This window comes from Eleutherodactylus coqui, chromosome 8 (assembly GCF_035609145.1).
Source record: "Eleutherodactylus coqui strain aEleCoq1 chromosome 8, aEleCoq1.hap1, whole genome shotgun sequence".
NCBI classification, from domain to species: domain Eukaryota; kingdom Metazoa; phylum Chordata; class Amphibia; order Anura; family Eleutherodactylidae; genus Eleutherodactylus; species Eleutherodactylus coqui.
In genome coordinates, this window is record NC_089844.1 from 23,805,297 (window position 1) to 23,827,384 (window position 22,088).

Consider the following 22,088-nt stretch of genomic DNA (forward strand, 5'->3'; position numbering starts at 1 on the left):
GTATGTATTACCTGTGTAGATGGATGTATGATAGATGTGTGTATGTATGACCTGTATAGATGCATGTGTTAGATGTGTGTATGTATGACCTGTATATATGGATGTATGATAGATGTGTATGTATGACCTGCATAGATGGATGTATGATAGATGTGTATGTATGACCTGCATAGATGGATGTATGATAGATGTGTATGTATGACCTGCATAGATGGATGTATGATAGATGTGTATGTATGACCTGTATAGATGGATGTGTGATAGATGTGTATGTATGACCTGCATAGATGGATGTGTGATAGATGTGTGTATGTATGACCTGTATAGATAGATGGATGATAGATGTGTGTATGTATGACCTGTATAGATTGATGTATGATAGATGTGTGTATGTATGACTTGCATAGATGTATGTATGATAGATGTGTATGTATGACCTGCATAGATGAATGTGTGATAGATGTGTGTATGTATGACCTGTATAGATGGATGCATGATAGATGTGTATGTATGACCTGCATAGATGGATGTGTGATAGATGTGTGTATGTATGACCTGTATAGATAGATGGATGATAGATGTGTGTATGTATGACCTGTATAGATTGATGTATGATAGATGTGTGTATGTATGACTTGCATAGATGTATGTATGATAGATGTGTGTATGTATGACCTGTATAGATGGATGTATGATAGATGTGTGTATGTATGACCTGCATAGATGGATGTATGATAGATGTGTATGTATGACCTGTATAGATGGATGTATGATAGACGTGTGTATGTATGACTTGCATAGATGGATGTATGATAGATGTGTGTATGTATGACTTGCATAGATGGATGTATGATAGATGTGTGTATGTATGACTTGCATAGATGGATGTATGATAGATGTGTGTATGTATGACTTGCATAGATGGATGTATGATAGATGTGTGTATGTATGACTTGCATAGATGGATGTATGATAGATGTGTGTATGTATGACCTGCATAGATGGATGTATGATAGATGTGTGTATGTATGACCTGTATAGATGGATGTATGATAGATGTGTGTATGTATGACCTGCATAGATGGATGTATGATAGATGTGTATGTATGACCTGTATAGATGGATGTATGATAGACGTGTGTATGTATGACTTGCATAGATGGATGTATGATAGATGTGTGTATGTATGACTTGCATAGATGGATGTATGATAGATGTGTGTATGTATGACTTGCATAGATGGATGTATGATAGATGTGTGTATGTATGACTTGCATAGATGGATGTATGATAGATGTGTGTATGTATGACCTGCATAGATGGATGTATGATAGATTTGTGTATGTATTACCTGTATAGATGGATGTATGATAGATGTGTGGATGTATGATAGATGTGTGTATGTATGACCTGTATAGATGCATGTGTGTTAGATGTGTGTATGTATGACCTGTATAGATGGATGTATGATAGATGTGTATGTATGACCTGCATAGATGTCTGTATGATAGATGTGTATGTATGACCTGCATAGATGGATGTATGATAGATGTGTATGTATGACCTGCATAGATGGATGTATGATAGATGTGTATGTATGACCTGTATAGATGGATGTGTGATAGATGTGTATGTATGACCTGCATAGATGGATGTGTGATAGATGTGTGTATGTATGACCTGTATAGATGGATGCATGATAGATGTGTATGTATGACCTGCATAGATGGATGTGTGATAGATGTGTGTATGTATGACCTGTATAGATAGATGGATGATAGATGTGTGTATGTATGACCTGTATAGATAGATGGATGATAGATGTGTGTATGTATGACCTGTATAGATTGATGTATGATAGATGTGTGTATGTATGACTTGCATAGATGGATGTATGATAGATGTGTGTATGTATGACTTGCATAGATGGATGTATGATAGATGTGTGTATGTATGACCTGCATAGATGGATGTATGATAGATGTGTGTATGTATTACCTGTATAGATGGATGTATGATAGATGTGTGTATGTATGACCTGTATAGATGCATGTGTGTTAGATGTGTGTATGTATGACCTGTATAGATGGATGTATGATAGATGTGTATGTATGACCTGCGTAGATGGATGTATGATAGATGTGTATGTATGACCTGTATAGATGGATGTGTGATAGATGTGTATGTATGACCTGCATAGATGGATGTGTGATAGATGTGTGTATGTATCACCTGTATAGATGGATGTATGACCTGCATAGATGGATGTGTGATAGATGTGTGTATGTATGACCTGTATAGATGGATGTATGATAGATGTGTATGTATGACCTGTATAGATGGATGTATGATAGATGTGTGTATGTATGAGCTGTATAGATGGATGTGTGATAGATGTGTATGTATGACCTGTATAGATGGATGTGTGATAGATGTGTGTATGTATGACCTATACATGTGTGCATGATGCCCTTGTATGTATGTGTGTGATGTGTGTGTGTGTGTGAGTATATATGTGTGTGTATATATATATATATATATATATATACATACGATACATGCATATTATAATACGATATGTGTATATGTCATGTGTATACACATGTATGAGCCGCTCACGTGCTCGATGCTTCCTGCGCAGGGTCTCCGGCGGGGAGCTGTTTGAGAGGATCATTGATGAGGATTTTGAGTTGACGGAACGGGAAGTCATCAAGTACATGAAGCAGATAGCGGAGGGCGTGGAGTTCATTCACAAGCAGGGCATCGTCCATCTGGACCTCAAACCCGAGAACATCATGTGCGTCAACAAGACCGGCACCAAGATCAAGCTCATTGACTTTGGCTTGGCCAGGAGATTAGGTGAGTCGTGGATAGTCGCTGACCGCTTGTAACAATGGAACACGTATGATGACGCTACACAATGTTAGCAGATCCCCGAGGCTCCATGCAGTGGACACAAAGGCGTTCAGACCGTCCTCAGCGTGGAGCCTGAGAGCGCCGGTCGGCTCATACACTGCAGCGAGCAGGACTTTATGGTGCCGCACACAATCCACCACTGATGCACTTAATTTACTTTCTCCGACTTCCTGATCTGAGCGCCCGCCCCCCCATTGTCTCGGTAATTGGGGCCATAAAGCCGCACTCAGCCCCCTGTAATCTAATCGTAGGTGCGATCTTCCTCCGGGGATGCTGCGCTCCCTGCATGCTGAAGCTCATTAGGGCTCTTATTATGGTTGGAAATTCTTCCCTAAGTAATGGGATTTGATTCCTGCCCTTTTTTGGTCTGTTTAATGTCTCATGTAAACTTCATTTCAGATAAACTGGCGGAGAGGAGTTCTTCTCGTTAACTCTTCGGATGTCTTAAGTTTCCAACAAGCGAGTGTGGAGCCAAAACAGCGGCTTAGTGGGCAAGTCATGTACCACGCGGCTGCTGGATGGGGGGGCGGTTACATAAGGGAGGGGGCATCGATGGCTCCCGTGTCACCTACATAGAAGGAAATAGAAACTGCAGCGTCCTTGATAATACAGACTAGAATTCGCTCATCGTCAGCCGCGAGGTGACAGGTCACATGATGGATGACAAGCGAGTAAAGATTTATATGGCATCCTGAGGCTGCTTTTTCCTTTTTGGGCTCTCAGCCCAGGATTGGGGTCCTCACAGCCCCTCCACTTCTACATTGGACTTCCAGCATATGACAGTAAAGGACAGTGTCACCAATTACATGCAACACGTCGGTAGAGGGACTACAACTCCCACCTGTCATACAATCAGCCACTGCCCATTCTGAAATGGCTGATAACAGGGGGCAGTAGACTGCATCAACACACATACCAACTAGAGAGACACTAGACTGAGACATGTATGAAGTGTCCTGTGTGTCTGTCACGTCTGTTTCTTTATTTCGTCGCACCTTTACATTTCTCTATCATCTGTGCTTCTTATATTGCAGAAAACACCCCAAATCTTAAGGTGTTATTTGGGACCCCTGAATTTGTGGCCCCCGAAGTGATCAATTATGAGCCAATAGGATACGCCACCGACATGTGGAGCATCGGAGTCATCTGCTACATTCTGTGAGTAGGACTCTTCCTAGCAGTGAAGGGGTGTCTGCAGATGGTAGTGCCACCCTTGGTAGAGAGGTGACCGTACTGACATGTCCTGTGCCCGTGCTCTGCCACCTTCCCTGCCCCGGATCGTGCCATTGCAACTGATCTCTGATTAGTCTCCATTCACATTCCAAGCAAGTAACTGTCTCCACTCTCTGCTAAGATGATCCGGGCGACGGGGTGGGAGTGGAGGCGACCGTCCTGCCCGGTCCGAGCCTGCAGCTGCATGCAAGAAGCAAGAGTTAGGGGTCATTTACATTGGAGCATGCATTTTAAGTCCGGAATAGAATGCGCCTTTTCACTGCGTGTGTGTATGTTACATGCATGTTTGCTGCGCAGGGGCTATTTCTACGTCTGTGCTGCATTTGTGTTTTTCCTGTCCTTGAATTTGGGAAGACCTTATGTGACCCCACCATGTGAATAAGCCCCTCGGTGTACTCAGGCAGACGCACTCTGGCGTTAACGTCGACAGGTCATCCCATAAGAGTTTTTTCACACCGTGCGGTAGATTTTTTTGTATCGCTTTATGTAAAAAATGCAGTTTTCCTGCATCAAGTGGGTACAGCCATGCGGCACAACATGCCGGACCATCCAGTACATTCTGTAACCGCTCGTAATGCTGAGGAGCACCTGTGCCAGCTGACATGTATGTAGATAGATCCCTCATGCCAGCACACTGTGCAATAGACATGTATGTATGATGCCAACCAAATGGTGGGTATAGGAAGAGTAAACCATAAATGACAACGCCAGGGCAGGCTGTGTCCCGCTTCTGCTGCGAGTTGCAGACCCAAAATATAGGAAGAAATGGAGTATTAGCATGAAAACTCTTCCATCAACTTCATAAAAGACGCCGATAAGTAACACGTGTATATGACTGATCGCTCCGGCACGGGCGTATAAGGCTAAACGGATCACTGAGGTTTAATGTAACTAACTCCAGGCTATGCTGGACTCCACATGCTGCAGCCACCGTCTATGATCAGGTAGCGCCCTCTGGTGGTGTCTGCTGCACAGAGCTGTTTGTGGCTTCCTGCCATCATCTGTGTGTGATTTGTGCTGCGGGGACCTCAGAGCTGCGGTCCAGGAACGTTTCCACTGTCTAATCGGGAGATGAAGTTGTAGGTGACATCCATATGTATAGCTCTAATAATGCTGCTCCGCCCCAGTTATATAATGGTACATACATCCTATGCTAATGATATCAGTCAGTGACTAGATCCATGCCCGCACTACTGCCCCCCATTATATAATGGTACATACATCCTATGCTAATGATATATGGCACATATGTGTTACCAGTCAGTGACTAGTTTCATGCTCACACTCCTGCCCCCGGCTATATAATAGTACATACATCCTATGCTAATGATATATGGCACATATGTGTTACCAGTCAGTGACTAGATCCATGCCCACACTCCTGCCCCCCATTATATAATGGTACATACATCCTACGGTAATGATATATGGCACATATGTGTTACCAGTCAGTGACTAGATCCATGCCCGCACTCCTGCCCCCCATTATATAATGGTACATACATCCTATGCTAATGATATACGTGTTACCAGTCAGTGACTAGATCCATGCCCGCACTACTGCCCCCCATTATATAATGGTACATACATCCTACGCTAATGATATATGGCATGTATATATTACCAGTCAGTGACTAGATCCATGCCCGCACTCCTGCCCCCCATTATATAATGGTACATACATCCTACGGTAATGATATATTACACGTATATATTACCAGACAGTGACTAGATCCATGCCCGCGCTCCTACCCCCCATTATATAATGGTACATACATCCTACGGTAATGATATATGGCACGTACGTGTTACCAGTCAGTGACTAGATCCATGCCCGCACTACTGCCCCCCATTATATAATGGTACATACATCCTACGGTAATGATATATGGCACGTATATATTACCAGTCAGTGACTAGATCCATGCCCGCGCTCCTACCACCCAGTATATAGTAGTACATACATCCTATGCTAATGACATATGGCTCATACGTGTTAGCAGTCAGTGACTAGATCCGTGTCCTCACCCCTGCCATCTCTGTGCTTCTCTTACAGAGTGAGCGGCTTGTCTCCATTCATGGGCGATAATGATAATGAGACCTTAGCCAACGTCACCTCCGCCACCTGGGACTTTGATGATGAGGCTTTTGATGAGATTTCGGAAGAGGCCAAGAACTTCATCAGCAGCCTCCTGAAGAAGGACATGAAGTAAATGCTCCATAAGTGTTACGGAGGGATCGGGTCATCACTGAGGGGTTTGGTTGTTACTACTGTATGTTAGTAGGTGACCGCATTACTGGTGATATGCGATAAGGGTCGCTTGATTCTCACCTCTCGTCACTCGTCTCATTGTGATTGGTAGATTGTTCCTCGTCCTTTTGTTAATCACCTACAATGCAGCGGTGCTTCCTGTCAGTGCATTATGCAGTGTGGCAAGCAGCACAATTGTGAGTGCAGCTCTGGATTTGACTGGTGTCATAAGAGTATAAGAGGTTTACATGGTGAGCTGATGACGCTCCTGTCCTTGTTTGTATTACCCAGAGGCGGCACATGCATCTCAAGGATTTCGGAGCAGTCGGTGCCAACCTCCCGCTTATTTACTGTTATTTCTTTACAGGAACCGCTTGAATTGCACTGAGTGCCTGCACCACACCTGGCTGCAACAGGACACCAGCACCATGGAGGCCAAGAAACTGTCCAAGGACAGGATGAAGAAGTACATGGCTCGGCGGAAGTGGCAGGTAATATGGCGGTACTTCCCATTATATCCATACAGCCGCACATGACCCCCCTACATTACAGCTAGGATGTCCCTGCTAATCCTGATCCTGCCCCATATCTTGTAGCAAATATCTAATTTCTCGTCCGTATCATTGGGGGACACAGCCAGACCATGGGATATAGCCACTGCCACTAGGAGGCGACACTAAGCAAACAGTGTTAGCCCCTCCCACCGGCTATATCCCCCCCTGCAGGCACTCAGCTAATCAGTTTTTAGCTTAGTGTCTGCAGGAGGCAGACGCGTGAGGTCCAGAAGGGACTTTATGGCCGAAATACGGGGAGTCGGGGCTTTTCCCTAGCTTTTCTGTCCTCCCGGGGAAGACGCAGGCAGGTGGTGTCCCCGCCACACTGCGGCGTCTTACCCAGCGAAGAAAAGGTGGTACGACCCTGCCTCTGTGTACTGGAGTCGCTGACCGCCAGCATTAGGGTTCCCCCCCTCTGGAGTGGCGCCCCTCTTGGACGGCGAGGGCAGGGAGGAACACTGCTGGAGTGCAGACAGGGAGAAAGAGGAGCGTGACCCGGATGAAGAGGACTTCCCCGGCGTTTCCCCTTATCGCTCCCAGGGTTTGCAGGTCGGCTGTGGTGAACCCCCCTAGATGGTCCTACCAGCAGCACATCAGGGTGAAGACCTCTGGAGAGGGCAAGGTAGCTCACCTAAGACAGGTATGCAGCTCAGCAGCGGCGGCAGGTATCAGCGGCGGCAGGCAGCGGTGGACCCAAGCGGCAGGTCGGGACCAAGCGGCAGCTGAGGCGGCAGGACACCGGCACAAGCGGCTGCAACAGGCATGGCAGGGTTCTGCCTCTGGGCAGGACGTAAGTCGCAGCTGCACTAGCGGCTAGCAGCGGCGGGGGCCGCGGCACGGGCTTGAGAGATTTCAGCGGTGTCCCGGGGGGCAGGGCGCCGTCCTCGGAACACCATTCTCTGCTGGCATAGTCACTTCCAGTGACGCAGCCAGAGTTCCGGGACAGGCCATGCCCACTCCCGCCGCGCGGGAGATTTAAGGGGACGGTCCTGCAGGAAAGATGGCTGCCCCTTCAGCGTTTGCTCTCTCTCTCTGTGGAGTTGCTGTGAGGTATCAGAGTGCTCAGCGCCAGTGTCCAGCAGTGTGCCAGTATCCAGTGCCCAGCAGTGCCAGCGTCCAGCAGTGCCAGTATCCAGCAGTGCCAGTGGCCAGCAGCGCCGGTTCGCTTTTTAAGCGTCATTGCCCGGAGAGAAGCCGCCTTTCGTGCCGTCAGGACACAGAAGCTCCAGCTGGGATACAACAGCCGCGGGACATGTTAAGCCCTGCTGAGGCAGCACTTCCCTGTGGGATATCCTCCCTGCAGGTACTCACTTGCAGCAGTACGAGGAAGCCGCCCCCCCCCCCTCCTTCACCGGTGTGGGTTGTGGATAGTGCCATGTCCGACCCCAGGCCAGAGGGTTCCAGTCAGGCTATGGGGAGGGCTAAGTTTTATGCGTGTGCGGGGTGCAACGCTAAGTTTCCGTGCGGTCAGGCGGAATCCCGCTGTGTAAATTGTGTTCCGGCTCGGTCGACTCCAGGGACCCCGGTGCCCCCCGCCGCCCCTGTGGACCAGCCAGGCAAGCCTGAGTGGGCTAGGTCCCTTGCCGCGGCAGTTTCAGGCCTAGCCAGCTCGTCAGCGGCTATATTGTGCCGCTTACAGTCTGATTTTGAGACGTTCTTCCCTGAGCGTTCACGGGGAATGTCGCATAAGAGGCGGAGATCCCACAGCCGTGAGGAAGTCTCCCATAGGTCTCGCCGGTCCAGAAAGTCATCCAGGTCCCACCGCTCTAGGGAGTCATTTCACGGGTCCCACGGTTCCAGAGAGTCGGCCCATACTTATCATGGGTCCAGGCACTCCTCGCGGTCTCAGTATACGGCGAGGTCGGCGAGGTCCCATCCGGACCCCTCTCAGGCCTCATGTTCTTCAGCATCTCAGGCTACAGCCCAGGCGCAGCAGCCGCAGTCTTCTGCGGGGGGAAGTAACGGTTTGGAGGAGGACGAACGGCCATGTGTATCATCTCTCTCTGATCTTGATGAGGAACAGGTATCCAGACTGGCCACGTTAATGGACAGCCTGGTGGTAGCGGTTAAAGACACAGTTCAGGTAGCAGATGCGCCAGAAGAGACGCCACCAGTGACGGTGTCTTTTTTGCGTCAGAAGCGCTCGCATCAGGTTTTTCCTTCTCATCAAGATTTTAAAGAGGTTCTAGAGAAAGAATGGGAAATTCTGGATAAACGATTTAGGCATCCAGGAAAATCCTGGGAGGTCACGTATCCCTTCCCGGAGGACCTCGTGAGAAAGTGGTCGGTGCCCCCAGTAGTGGACCCCCCCGTTTCACGTCTGTCAAGAGGTACCACGCTGCCCTCAGCTGAGGTCGCGGCACTGACGGAACCGCAAGACAGGAAGCTGGACGCCTTGGCAAAATCAGCATTCCAGGCGGCGGGCACCGCCCTGCAGCCCATCTTCGCTTCCGCCTGGGTGAGCAAGGCTTCCGTGGCTTGGGCAAAACAGCTTCGTCAGGATATCCTGGCAGGTGCTCCACCCAACGAGCTGTTGGAGGCCACAGACAATATTATCCAAGCGGGAAAATTTGTCTGTGCGGCGAGTTTAGACGCGGCTAAATTTGTGGCCCAGGCCTCTGCATTGTCGATAGCTACGCGACGGACCCTCTGGCTAAAGGGGTGATCAGCGGATGCATCGTCAAAGGGGGTTCTTACTAAACTTCCCTTTGAGGGCAAAAAGCTTTTTGGGACCAGACTGGACGACCTGCTTAAGGACGCTACAGGTAGGAAGAGCACCTCCCTTCCGAAGGTTCCTGGAAGGGGAGAGAGAGCGGCGTCAAAGAAAAAGCCCTTTTTTTGCTCGTTTCGCCGGTTTACGTCCCGGTCTGCAACGGGTCAGTGGTGTCAGGCTAGAAGGGCCCCAACAGATCAAGGGAAGGGTCCCTTCTTTAAGGCTAGGCCAGCCTGGCGGTCCCAGGCAAGAGCTCCCAAGGGCGCAGGTACAAAGAGTTCAGCATGAGGGTCAGCCCCCACCCGTCTTCAACAGGGTGGGGGGCAAGCTTTCCCTATTTCGGGAAGTATGGCTGAGCCACGTATCCGACGCCTGGGTACAGGAGGTCATCTCGGTCGGGTACGCAATCGAGTTTGCGGCATTACCACAAGATCATTTTTTCAGATCCAGGGTGCCAAAGGATCCGGAAAGGGCGGCGCAGTTTCTTCTGGCGATAGAGAACCTGCTGGCGCAGGGTGTAGTGGTGCCGGTGCCATCTTGTCAGCGCGGACGGGGTTTTTATTCAAACTTTTTTGTAGTCCCCAAGAAGGATGGCAGGGTCAGGCCAGTTCTCGATCTGAGACGGCTGAACCACTACTTCAGAGCAAGACATTTCCATATGGAGTCCCTCAGGTCAGTAATTGCATCCATGGAACCGGGGGAGTTCCTGTCGTCTGTGGATATCAGGGATACATACCTGCATATCCCGACTCGCGAGTCTCATCAGAGGTTCCTGCGCTTCGAGGTCCACGGGAGACATTATCAGTTTTCGGCTCTACCATTCGGACTCTCAACATCACCGAGAGTCTTCACGAAGATTCTGGCGGCAGTGATGGCGTTGATCTAAGCAAAAGGCGTGGTAGCCATCCCCTACCTAGATGATATCCTGATAAAAGCGCCGTGTCAAAGCAGCAACCTCGAGAGCCTGCGCATTACTCTGCAGACGCTGGAGGATTTGGGGTGGATTATCAACCAAGTCCTGTTTAGTTCCGACGCAGCGGTTGGAATTCCTGGGGATGGTGTTCGACAGCAGGAAGCACCAGATTCAGTTTCCCCAACCAAAGAGAGAGGCGCTCATCAGCAACGTGCGGTCCCTGATCCGGGGGAGGCTGGTAACCGCCAGGCATTGCATGAAGGTATTGGGTCTGATGGTAGCATCTTTCGAGGCTATACCATTCGCACAATTTCACTCAAGGGCATTCCAGCACTTCATTCTGTCACGCTGGAACAGGTCGCTACTGACTCTGGATCGGCGGATTGTAGTAACTCCCCGGGTCCAGGCCGCCCTGAAATGCTTGTTGAATCCCATAAGAATTCATGGAGGTCGTTCACTGCTTCCAGGACAGTGGGTGGTACTAACCACAGACGCCAGCCGGTTCGGCTGGGGTGGGATGCTGGGGAGGCTGTCAACACAAGGAGTGTGGTCCCCTAGCAAGGCGAAACTTTCAATCAATGCCTTGGAGTTGCGAGCCATACGTCTAGCTCTCCAACATTTCGGACCAAGTCTCAGGGGAAAGGACGTACGGATCCAGACGGACAACGCCACGGCAGTCGCGTATATCAACCATCAGGGGGGCACGCGGAGTGCAAGAGCGATGGGCGAGGTATCAGGAATACTCGGCTGGGCAGAGAGGCATCTGCGGTCCATCTCTGTGGTGTACATCCCAGGAGTGGAGAACTAGGTGGCAGATTTCCTCAGCTAGGAGATGGTGGATCCCTGCGAGTGGGAATTGCACCCAGACGTTTTTCAGGCACTCTGTCGGCGTTTAGGCACCCTGGATGTGGATATGATGGCGTCCAGACTGAACTACAAGGTACGCCCGTTTGTGGCCCGGTCACGAGACCCACAGGCAGTGGCAGTAGACGCACTAGTCATCTCATGGGCAGGTTTCAGCCTGCCCTATGTGTTTCCCCCTCTCCCTCTCATTCCGAGGGTACTAGGAAAAATCAGGAAGGAGGGGCGGCTGGTAATCCTAGTAGCACCAGACTGGCCAAGGAGAGCCTGGTACGCGAACGTCATAGAACTTCTGGCCAACGTACCGTGGCGGCTGCCAGAGCGGGAAGATCTGCTGTCCCAAGGACCCCTTTTCCACCCGAATTCAGGGCCGCGTCATTTGACGGCGTGGCTGTTGAAACCGAGATATTAAAAAAAGACAGGCGTTCGCGGAAGGAGTTATCCAGACAGTGATACAGGCCAGGAAGCCGGCATCATCTAGGATCTACCATCGTGTCTGGAGACGTTTTTTGGCTGGTGCGAGGACAGGCACATCCAGCTAATGCAGTTTTTGCTGGCAAATATTCTAGCGTTTCTGCAGACAGGGCTAGAATCAGGGCTGAAACTGGGCGGGTGTCGGCTCTTTCAGTGCTGTTTCAGAGGCCAATTGCAAATAGTCTGGTAGTGCGGACGTTCCTCCAGGGGGTCGCCCATGCTTCACCCCCGTTTCGGCCACCCACTCAGGCGTGGGATCTCAATCTCGTTTTGGAGGCGCTACTGTCACATCCTTTCGAACCACTTAGAGAGATCCCGCTGCGACTTTTGTCTTGGAAGGTGGTGTTTTTGGTAGCGATCACTTCAATTCGAAGGGTATCCGAGTTGGCGGCCCTGTCGATTGAGCCGCCCTTTATGACGTTCCACCAGGACAAGGTGGTTCTAAGACCAGTCCCGGAGTTCCTATCGAAGGTAGTTTCACCATTCCATATTAATGAGGACATCGTTCTTCCATCTTTCTGTCCGGCTCCGGTACATTCAAGAGAGAGAGAGCGCTGCACTGACTGGACCTGGTTAGGGCCTTACGGATATATGTAGCGAGAACCAAGGACTTTCGGTGGACGGAGACGCTGTTCGTGGTTCCAGAGGGGCCACGGAAAGGATCAGCAGCCTCTAAGGTGACTATTTCAGGGTGGATAAGAACGCTAATGGCAGAGGTGTACCGCGCCAAGGGGCACTCGCCTCCTTCCCGGGTCACGGCCCACTGCACTCGGGCGGTGGGGGCCTCGTGGGCGGTTCGTCACGGGGCCTCAGCACTGCAGGTATGCAAGGCAGCCACTTGGACTTCCTTGCATACATTCTCTAAGTTTTATAGGGTCCATACGTATGCGTCAGCGGACACCTCCCTGGGTCGAAAAGATTCTACAGGCGGTGGTCCCCTGACTGCTCGGGACCATTCTGTAAGTAACCCGCGCCATGTTTTCGTTCAGGACTGCTTTTGAACGTCCCATGGTCTGGCTGTGGCCCCCAATGATACGGACGAGAAACGGATATTTTTGGTATAACTTACCGTAAAATCTCTTTCTCGTCGCGTTCATTGGGGGACACAGCACCCTCCCCTTACTTTGAAGTAGCGGTGCCTGGAACTTTATATGTTTATTTATATGTTTTTTGGATGTAAAGATGTATTTTTTGTCGCACTCCTACTGCTTGCATACAAACTGATTAGCTGAGTGCCTGCAGGGGGGATATAGCCGGTGAAAGGGGCTAACACTGTTTGCTAAGTGCCGCCTCCTAGTGGCAGTGGCTATATCCCATGGTCTGGCTGTGGCCCCCAATGAACACGATGAAAAGAGATTTTACGGTAAGTTATACCAAAAATATCTGTTTATGTAAGATACAGAATGACATCCTGAAAGCTGATACATTCGGAGGTCCTTTCCTTACTCCTTTTGGGGTTCTGGGCCTTTGCTGCATTGTATTTTTTGGGGTCCCACTGATAGTAACGTGAGGTCAGGACATTCGAGGATGAGAGAGGAAATCACAAAATGTCGTCTTTCTTCCAGAAAACAGGGAACGCGGTGCGCGCTATCGGACGTCTGTCATCCATGGCTATGATTTCTGGGCTCAGCGGCAGGAAGTCATCTAGTAGTGGCCCAACCAGCCCCCTGTCCACAGAAGCCGAAGTCAGTGAAGGTGAGGCGCCATGCCCTGGAGGGCACTCTGGAAGGTTCCTGTGTTTTATACACGGTTCAGGAAAGGGGGCAATGTTTTTAGAGATCCGCAAATCAAGCAACCCACAGGGAATCATGGGCACCACGAAATAGTGTAAGCATGTGGATTTGTTTTGCGGACGCAGAAGACCCGCACAGACCCGGAACAGGTTAAATAATATCCTTGGCCATGAGCAAAGTGGGATTCTGCTGCAGGCTCCTGCCCACGGAATCTGACTTGCCCGTGGACATGAGGCCATACTGTTTGTGTTGTGGTGCAGACAGCGGGTGCCTGTCAGCTGATTGGCTGGAATCCCAAATGATGAACCGCAGCTGATCAACTATTGATGACCTATTCTGAGGATCGGTCATCAATGGTATTTGCCTGGAAAAGTCCTTTAAGTTTGGATGTAAATAAGGATGTTCCATTCATAGACAGCAAGCTGAGATCTTGAAAATATTGGGGCATTACAAGTCAGAGTCTATTAGAAAGGTGCATAAATTTGCCTTCTACAAAGCTCCATTAAGGGCGCTATCAGCGAGCACCAGCAGCTACCGCCAGCGCTCCTATATTGCCTTTAGTTGCCAGGCTTCATCAGTATAACGAAAAGGTCTGCAGCTTTCTAACAGACTTTATTTTTACGCTCCTTACCATTTTCAAAACCTTTGCTTGTTGACAGTGAATTGTGTTTACACCCAGATCCTGAAAACCTTCACAGACCTAACACTTCAAACAGCTGAGCGTTTGTTACAGCTGCATCCAGTCTACATTATACATTGTGCCTGCACTTATACATTGAAGCATAAAGCAAACGAGTGAGATTTATGCTGCTCACAGAGGATTGTCTACACTGATACATTGTAACAAACCATCACCAGTGATGAGTTTTAAAGGGGCGTTCCCATCTCAGCTAAATATGGCAGAAATGGGAACATTGCTAATTATGAGGTGTCCTGGATGAATGAAACAGCTGATCGCAGGCAGGCGATTCCCTAACTCCCATAGAAGTGAATTGGAGTTACATAAACTGCATAGCTCAGCTAGTTATGCCATATCCGCTGCTCCAAATATATGGAAACAGTGTAGCTTGCTGTGCTATGCGGTTTGTGTAACTTCCATTGACTTCCATTGACTCTCCAGTTTAGGTTTGGATGTAAATAAAGATGTTCCATTCAATGACAGCAAGCTAAGATCTTGAAGATATTAGGGCATTGAAACCCAAAGTCTATGAAAAAGTTCCAGAAATATCCCTTCTGTAGAAAGTCCATTGATGGAAATGTGATATATAACTGACGTGCCAAAAGTTCTTGGATAGCAGTATGTAAATTGATGATGAAATGACACTCGGGAGCGCCCCCACCTGTATAAATTGAGAGGTGGTATCTTGTGAGCGAGGGTGGACTCACGGCAAGGAGACATGAATTATTGTAGTTGGAACGAGATGTAATACTGGGTGCCAAACGGGTGGGACGTTCCATTTATGAAGTTGCGGGCATTTAACATTCCTCGATCCACAGTGTCACATGCTTAGCTGGGATACGTCCTAGAAGACTTTAAGACCCACACTGGACAGCACAATGGCCGCCCATGGGTGCTTAAGGATCACAATCGGCAGCATCTGGCTAGAATTTACCGGGGGAACAGGCAAACGACTCCAAAAGAAATCCCACCCACTTTCAATGCAGGAGCCCCACATGCAGATCCCACAGGTCAGCGCAGCGTTCTTTAGCTTCCATGGGATATGGGAGCAGATAACCCGCCAGAGAGCCTCTGTTATCACCACAGCACCAGACACTGCGCCAATCCTGCCCTAGCTGGAGGTCTGTTCATAGCTGGATTTGTGAGGTTCCTAATTGGACCCTAGAGGACTCCCAACATGTAGGGTGGTCTGATGAGTCACGGTACCAATTGTTTCGGGCTGATGGCAGGATTCATGTGTGGCCCAGACCCCATGAAGCGATGGACCACAGTTGTCCACGAGGCACTGTGCAGGCTGGTGGTGGTTCTTACCGGTGTTGGGTGTTCTCATGGCATGGGTTCTCCTTTGGTCCACCTAAACACGTCATTGACTGGTGCCCACGATGTATCACTGCTTCGTGACCATTTACAGCCCTTCATAGACTTAATGTTCCGTACAATAATGGAATATTCCAGCAGGATAATGCATCGGGCCATCAGACCCAAGTTGTCCAGAATAGGTTGGAGGAGCTTTCTGGAGAGGTCCATTCACACCGGAGATCCTTCCCCTACAAACAGCACGGAGCTGTGGGGGGCTATATAGACAGCTCAGCATCCCTCCAGACATCTTCTGTCCAAATGTGGAATCGATGCCAGGTCGAGTTACTGCGCTTCTCCGGGCTAAAGGCGTCCTACATGATATTAGTTCCTCTACTATGGGTTTTGGCACGTCAGTGTAGATGTTCCAGCTGGAGGTTTGCTCACATCTGGAGGTTTGGTTCAGTCGTCTACTATCCCTCTTGGTGGAAGCGTTTGATTTCCGGCAAGCTGTAGGATATTTCTGTACGTTTTGGTATCGTAACACTGCTGCTTCTTTCAGAGGACAACCAGGCTTTCCTGGAGTCTGTATCTGAAGAGCGACCTCCCCAAAAGCCGATGTTCACCAGGACTATGATGGACATTGAGGTCGTGGAGGGCAGCGCCGCCAGATTTGACTGCAGGATTGAAGGTGATCTTTAGGGTTGCGGGTTGTGGGGGTGTATGCCATGTATGTGCCACCTGCTGATCCTTCTCTCCTTTCTTCAGGGCATCCTGATCCAGAGGTGATCTGGTACAAGGACGAACATCCCATCAAGGAGTCGCGTCACTTCCAGATCGAGTACGACGAGGACGGCAACTGCTCTCTGACCATCTCTGAAGTCTGTGGGGATGACGATGCCAAATACACCTGCAAAGCCACCAACAGCCAGGGCGAGGCGAGCTGCACCGCCGAGCTACTTGTGGAAGTGATGGCGGAAGAGGAGGAAGAAGAAGAAGAAGAAGAGGAGGAGGAAGAAGAGGAGGAAGAGGAGTGAATCAATATTCTGTATGGGACTAATTTCTTGCCACAAACTATAAGGGAACTTTCCCACCCAAATCCCAGAAAGACACTCAACTCAAAGAAGCTGGAAGTCATATTCCAACCACTGTCTGAAGACCACGTCCTCCGCCTGTAACACCCCACAACGGGGGAGTTCTCTCACTGCTCACTCCTTATATGCAGAATAAACACTCTGATCTGTCATTCTAGAGGGGAACCAGATCTGACTACACATGAGCGAGGAGGGAAAGATTTATGGGCAGCCATATACCATGTGCTGGGTGGATGCACTGTGGTGTGAATGGAGCAGATACAATGTAACACAAGTGCAGCAGATACAATGTGGAGTGATCCATGGAGTGTGGCTGGATACAATGTGGAGAGGATACAACATGATATCAGTGCAATGTATACAATATGGAGTGAATGGAATGTAAATGGGGTGGGGGGGGGTTACTTGTAGTGAAAATGGAACATATGTGGGGGGGGGATACTTTGTAGTCTGAATGCAGTGTATATTGGGGAGATAATGGGATGTATATGGGAGGATACCTGGTAATAGTGTGGATGAAGGGGATACCTTGTGATGTGAATGCAGCATATATGCGGGATATTTTGTAATAGTGTGAATGGGGCGTATATGGGGGGATAAAGTGTTGCACATTTAAGTAGTTGGATGCAAATGGTTGCATCTGGTAATCAGAACAAGCCCCCTGTAGTTCCCTTGTTGGGGGTTGTTGATTACAACACTCATCATGTATTCTGCGTAGACTGAACCTTCCTTAATGTAACGCATTGGCACCTGCAGTGTTCTTGAGCCCGGTGCAAGCATCCTTGTCTGCCCGGTCTGCTCTGATAATGTGCCATCATATGCAGCGCAGGAGCCACTTGTACCCCATATAGAACCAATTTAAAGTCCCAGCAATTAGAGAAGAATCGGGGGGCACAGCCGAGTCTCCCCCTCCAGCCTGCACTGTGCAGGAACATGGAGGATTCAGGGGCACCTGCTGCTTGCAGGCGCTTAACTTCCACAGCCGGGCATGCTGAACGTTGTAGTGCTCCAGCAGTTCCATATGGTCCTGTCCCCCAGCTGTGTAAATGTATACAGATCCTCGGCTAGCGATGACGGTTATTGTTGGGATACATGAAGCTGCTTTGCGCCCAGTATCGGCCTTCTCTCTGGAGGATTTCTCCGCTTACACTTCGCTTTCACCACATTGGCACCTTGTTGTTTTATTTTCTGGGGAATCTAATATCTGGCGTCGGTGGTGACCCCGGCGTCGACATGTTGTGCCGCACGGTGTGTGTGTGTCTGTGTGTATAGAAATACGTGTGCAATATATGAGCTTGATGGGAGGAGCCTCCCTGCATTCATCCTGTACAGATTTTGCGCACACGGTCGTAACACAATATTTTTGCTGTAAGTGACAGTAGGTAGAGGAGGATATGGAGATGACGCACGCACAATAGCACCCACTGATTTGTTTCTGTATCTTCCATTCATTTCAGTGAGTGACCTCTTAGTCACAGCGATCTGTCCAACGTGAGCGGGGACCTGGACCCCCTCATTCCTGACACCAGTGGGGCCAGTGGCTGAACCCCAACTGATCACACTTGTGTCTAATGGGATGGAAGACCCATTTAAATATGATCTCTATTCTGAAGGAGCCATGGAAGGACCCTGAGATAATGATACAGAGTTACGCCACCTCAGCAGGATGCAGCGCTGCAGGGAAGACTAATTTATAGGACACTGGGGGTCTTCTTGGACATTCATGTTATAGGGTTATTTAAAGGGCCGGCGTCCAGTCTCCTGGAAATAAAGTTTTATTTCATTGCATGATGAGAAGGTATGCAACTTTCCAACAGATTTTACATTTTTATTCCTCACCGTACTCAAAATCTCTGCTTGCTGTCAGTGAATGGGAACATTGTGGTTTCTTTCCAGAGGCTGATACTTATAAAGCTAATACTTCTCACAGCTGAGGGTTCGTTACAGTTATATCCAGTCCAGGCAAACATCCTGGACTTCAGGCTGATACATGTTATCTGCACTGATACATTGTAACAAACTATCAGGACAGGAGAGAGGTTTGGGATATTTTGATACATTTCTGGTCCTTTTTACATGGGCCAATCATCAGGCCTGAATGTTCCTCTGGATGCTCGTTCGCCTGGCATTCAGGCCATGTAAAAGGACCAGCGATGGAACACTCGTTCTTCAGCTGACCTCCAGCGAGCCGCACATCATCTTCCCATGTGAATCAACAATTGTAATTAGGATTGATTGTCCCCATAAGCCAATGCTTGGCCTGGATAAAGGAAAATGATACGAGCGTTTCCATTGGTTATTATTAACCAGTCTGAAAGGACGAATACAATTGTAACCAACCCTCAGCTGTGAGAAGTGTTGTACAGATTCCACCCAGTGCTCACTTATAATGCAGCCGCAGTCAGTCCACTCCATTTCGGGCTGATGGCAGACCATACCTGCTAACGTTCCTCACCTCAAAGGGGTGGGACATATACAAATGTGCCATAATGGTGTCCTTCCTGGGCGGGGCCTGATCTGTATCGGCCTCTGCTCACACTGAGGTCAGAGTCCCTCCTCTCAGGTGGCCAGCGTAGTTTGTGGCAAAACAAAGCATTCCTGTAAAAAAGAAGCTCCATTGTAAGTTAACCCTTTCCAATCCACTGTCTGTTGTCTAAAGACATTATGATTTAAGGCTGTACACCTCTGATGTTGGAAGACATCCGTCAGAGTTCTCTTACTGTATATTGCCAGCCCCTCTGCTGTCGGAACCTATCCAACGTGTCACCTCATGCAGTACTGGCTTTAGCCTGCAGATAGCGCCATTTTATAATGGCAAAAAAAGAGTAAGCCCCCTAGGAAAACCAGGATACAAATTGGATTGGAAAGGGTTAATGGGTGTCGGGAATAACTGAAGCCACAACGCTAGCAGGAACACATAGTAACACAGTGTGTAAGGCTGAAAAAAGACATATGTCCATCCAGTTCAGTCTATTATCCTCCAATGTTGATCCAGAGAAAGGCACAAAACGCCAATAAAATAGAAGTCAATTTTCCTCTTTTTAGGGAAAAAAATTCCTTCCCCACTCCAATCTGGCAATCAGAACAATCCCCGGAAGACCGACCCTTCTGACTAATCAGTAATATAACATGTAATATTATCACACTCCAGGTCCTTCTTGTACTCTTTTATCAAGGTTACCATCACCATGTCCTCAGGCCTAGAGTTCCATAGTTTCACTGCTGTTACAGTAAAGAACCCCCTTCTATGTTGGTGTAGAAAACTTTTTTCCTCTAGACATAGACAGTGCCCCTTTGTTACAGCCACAGTCCTGGGTATAAATAGATTATGGGAGAGATCTCTGTATTGTCCCCTGATATATTATACATAGTTATTAGAGCGCCCCCTTGTTACAGTCCTGGGTATAATAGATGATGGGAGAGATCTCTGTACTGTCCCCTGATATTTCTATACATAGTTATTAGAGCGCCCCTTGTTACAGTGCTGGATATAATAGATGATGGGAGAGATCTCTGTACTGTCCCGTAATATATTATACATAGTTATTAGAGCGCTCCCTTGTTACAGTCCTGGGTATAATAGATGATGGGAGAGATCTCTGTACTGTCCCCTGATATTTCTATACATAGTCATTAGAGCGCCCCCTTGTTACAGTCCTGGGTATAATAGATGATGGGAGAGATCTCTGTATTGTCCCCTAATATATTATACATAGTTATTAGAGCGCCCCCTTGTTACAGTCCTGGGTATAATAGATGATGGGAGAGATCTCTGTACTGTCCCCTGATATATCTATACATAGTTATTAGAGCGCCCCCTTGTTACAGTCCTGGGTATAATAGATGATGGGAGAGATCTCTGTATTGTCCCCTGATATATTATACATAGTTATTAGAGCGCCCCCTTGTTACAGTCCTGGGTATAAATAGATGATGGAGAGATCTCTGTACTGACCCCTGATATATCTATACATAGTTATTAGGTCGCCCCTCAGTTGTCTTTTTTTCTAAACGAAATAACCCCACTTTTGATACCCTTTAACCCCCTCAAGCTCTGATATGTGCTTCTTGAGTACCGGTGCCCAAAATTGTAGTCATAGAAAATTTCAGAACTTTTATGATGCAATGATGACAGGAGACTGGATGAGCCCTTTAGATTATATCCTAAACCTAACATGTAGAGCGACAGTTTATTGTGGCACAGACGCGGTTAACAGCGTCATGTCAGACGGGTAGCTCGGTAGCCGCCGACTGTCACTGTATCCATGAAAGGACAAAGTTTTACAGTGAACAAAGGTTTTCCCACATCTCCATACTGTACTTGTTATGCTGTGATGAGAATGCACTCGCCATCCTTTTCCTATGACCTCTCCTCCTTCTGCCTGTTCCTCTTTTTCTTCTCCCTTTCAAATTCCATCTTCGTCCTTATTCTTCCTTCATCCTAGCTCTGCTTTCCTTCCTCCTCTCCTCTCTTTTCCTACCTCCTTCTTCTTCCTCTTTTTTCTTTCCTCCTTCTTCTTCCTCTCACTTCTTCCTTCCTCCCTCTTCTTCCGGCCTTTTCCTTGCTCCGTCTTCTTCCGGCCTTTTCCTTGCTCCGTCTTCTTCCGGCCTTTTCCTTGCTCCGTCTTCTTCCGGCCTTTTCCTTGCTCCGTCTTCTTCCGGCCTTTTCCTTGCTCCGTCTTCTTCCGGCCTTTTCCTTGCTCCGTCTTCTTCCGGCCTTTTCCTTGCTCCGTCTTCTTCCGGCCTTTTCCTTCCTCCCTCTTCTTCCTGCCTTTTCCTTCCTCCCTCTTCTTCCGGCCTTTTCCTTCCTCCCTCTTCTTCCGGCCTTTTCCTTCCTCCCTCTTCTTCTTTTTCCTCCCTCCTCGTTCCTTCTTTCTACCTCTCCATCGTCCTTTCTCTTCTGTTTGTCATGTCTGACCGTTGCCGGAGCTGAGAACACTATAGGTGTGGTTGGTCACATTATAAATAAAGTCTAGCACGAAGCATGCTTCCTATACAGGTGACCTCCAGGTGTCTGTATTTTTTTTGTCACTTACTACATAGCATCTTTTGGCCACAGACTGCAACATTGTAACAAACCCTCAGCTGTCAAAAGCAGAAGTATGAGCTATAGGCAAAAATGCTCTTATACTCTCCAAGCCTGCAGAGCTCTTGTCAAGTAATTGATGCAAAAGTCTATTATAAAGTTGCAGAACTTTTCATCACACAGTGATTGAACTTTACATACAGAAGTCTGGATGCTGGCCCTTTAATTTGGCTACAGACCAGAGATTTTAGCTAGTTGCGTGGTCTGATCACAGCAGGATTCCCTCACGAGAGTCTGTCTATGGACCTATGCTCAGGTAAAGAGGGGCTTAGTTTGGATTTACAT

The 22,088-nt window shown here is 48.4% G+C and overlaps 1 protein-coding gene across 4 annotated transcripts in view; it reads left to right on the forward strand.

The window, feature by feature from the left end:
* The window catches only part of MYLK (myosin light chain kinase), a 202,622-nt gene extending 180,902 nt beyond the window's left edge, over positions 1 to 21,720 (forward strand). For all 4 annotated transcript variants that reach the window (XM_066575314.1, XM_066575316.1, XM_066575317.1 and 1 more), the window contains 7 exons: positions 2,642 to 2,859; positions 3,951 to 4,074; positions 6,206 to 6,358; positions 6,768 to 6,891; positions 13,481 to 13,610; positions 16,186 to 16,314; positions 16,392 to 21,720. In XM_066575314.1, the coding sequence (XP_066431411.1) occupies positions 2,642 to 2,859; positions 3,951 to 4,074; positions 6,206 to 6,358; positions 6,768 to 6,891; positions 13,481 to 13,610; positions 16,186 to 16,314; positions 16,392 to 16,660 (1,147 nt within the window). In that variant the 3' untranslated portion in view covers positions 16,661 to 21,720. The remainder of the gene's footprint in view (positions 1 to 2,641; positions 2,860 to 3,950; positions 4,075 to 6,205; positions 6,359 to 6,767; positions 6,892 to 13,480; positions 13,611 to 16,185; positions 16,315 to 16,391) is intronic.
* Positions 21,721 to 22,088: the final 368 nt, after the last annotated feature.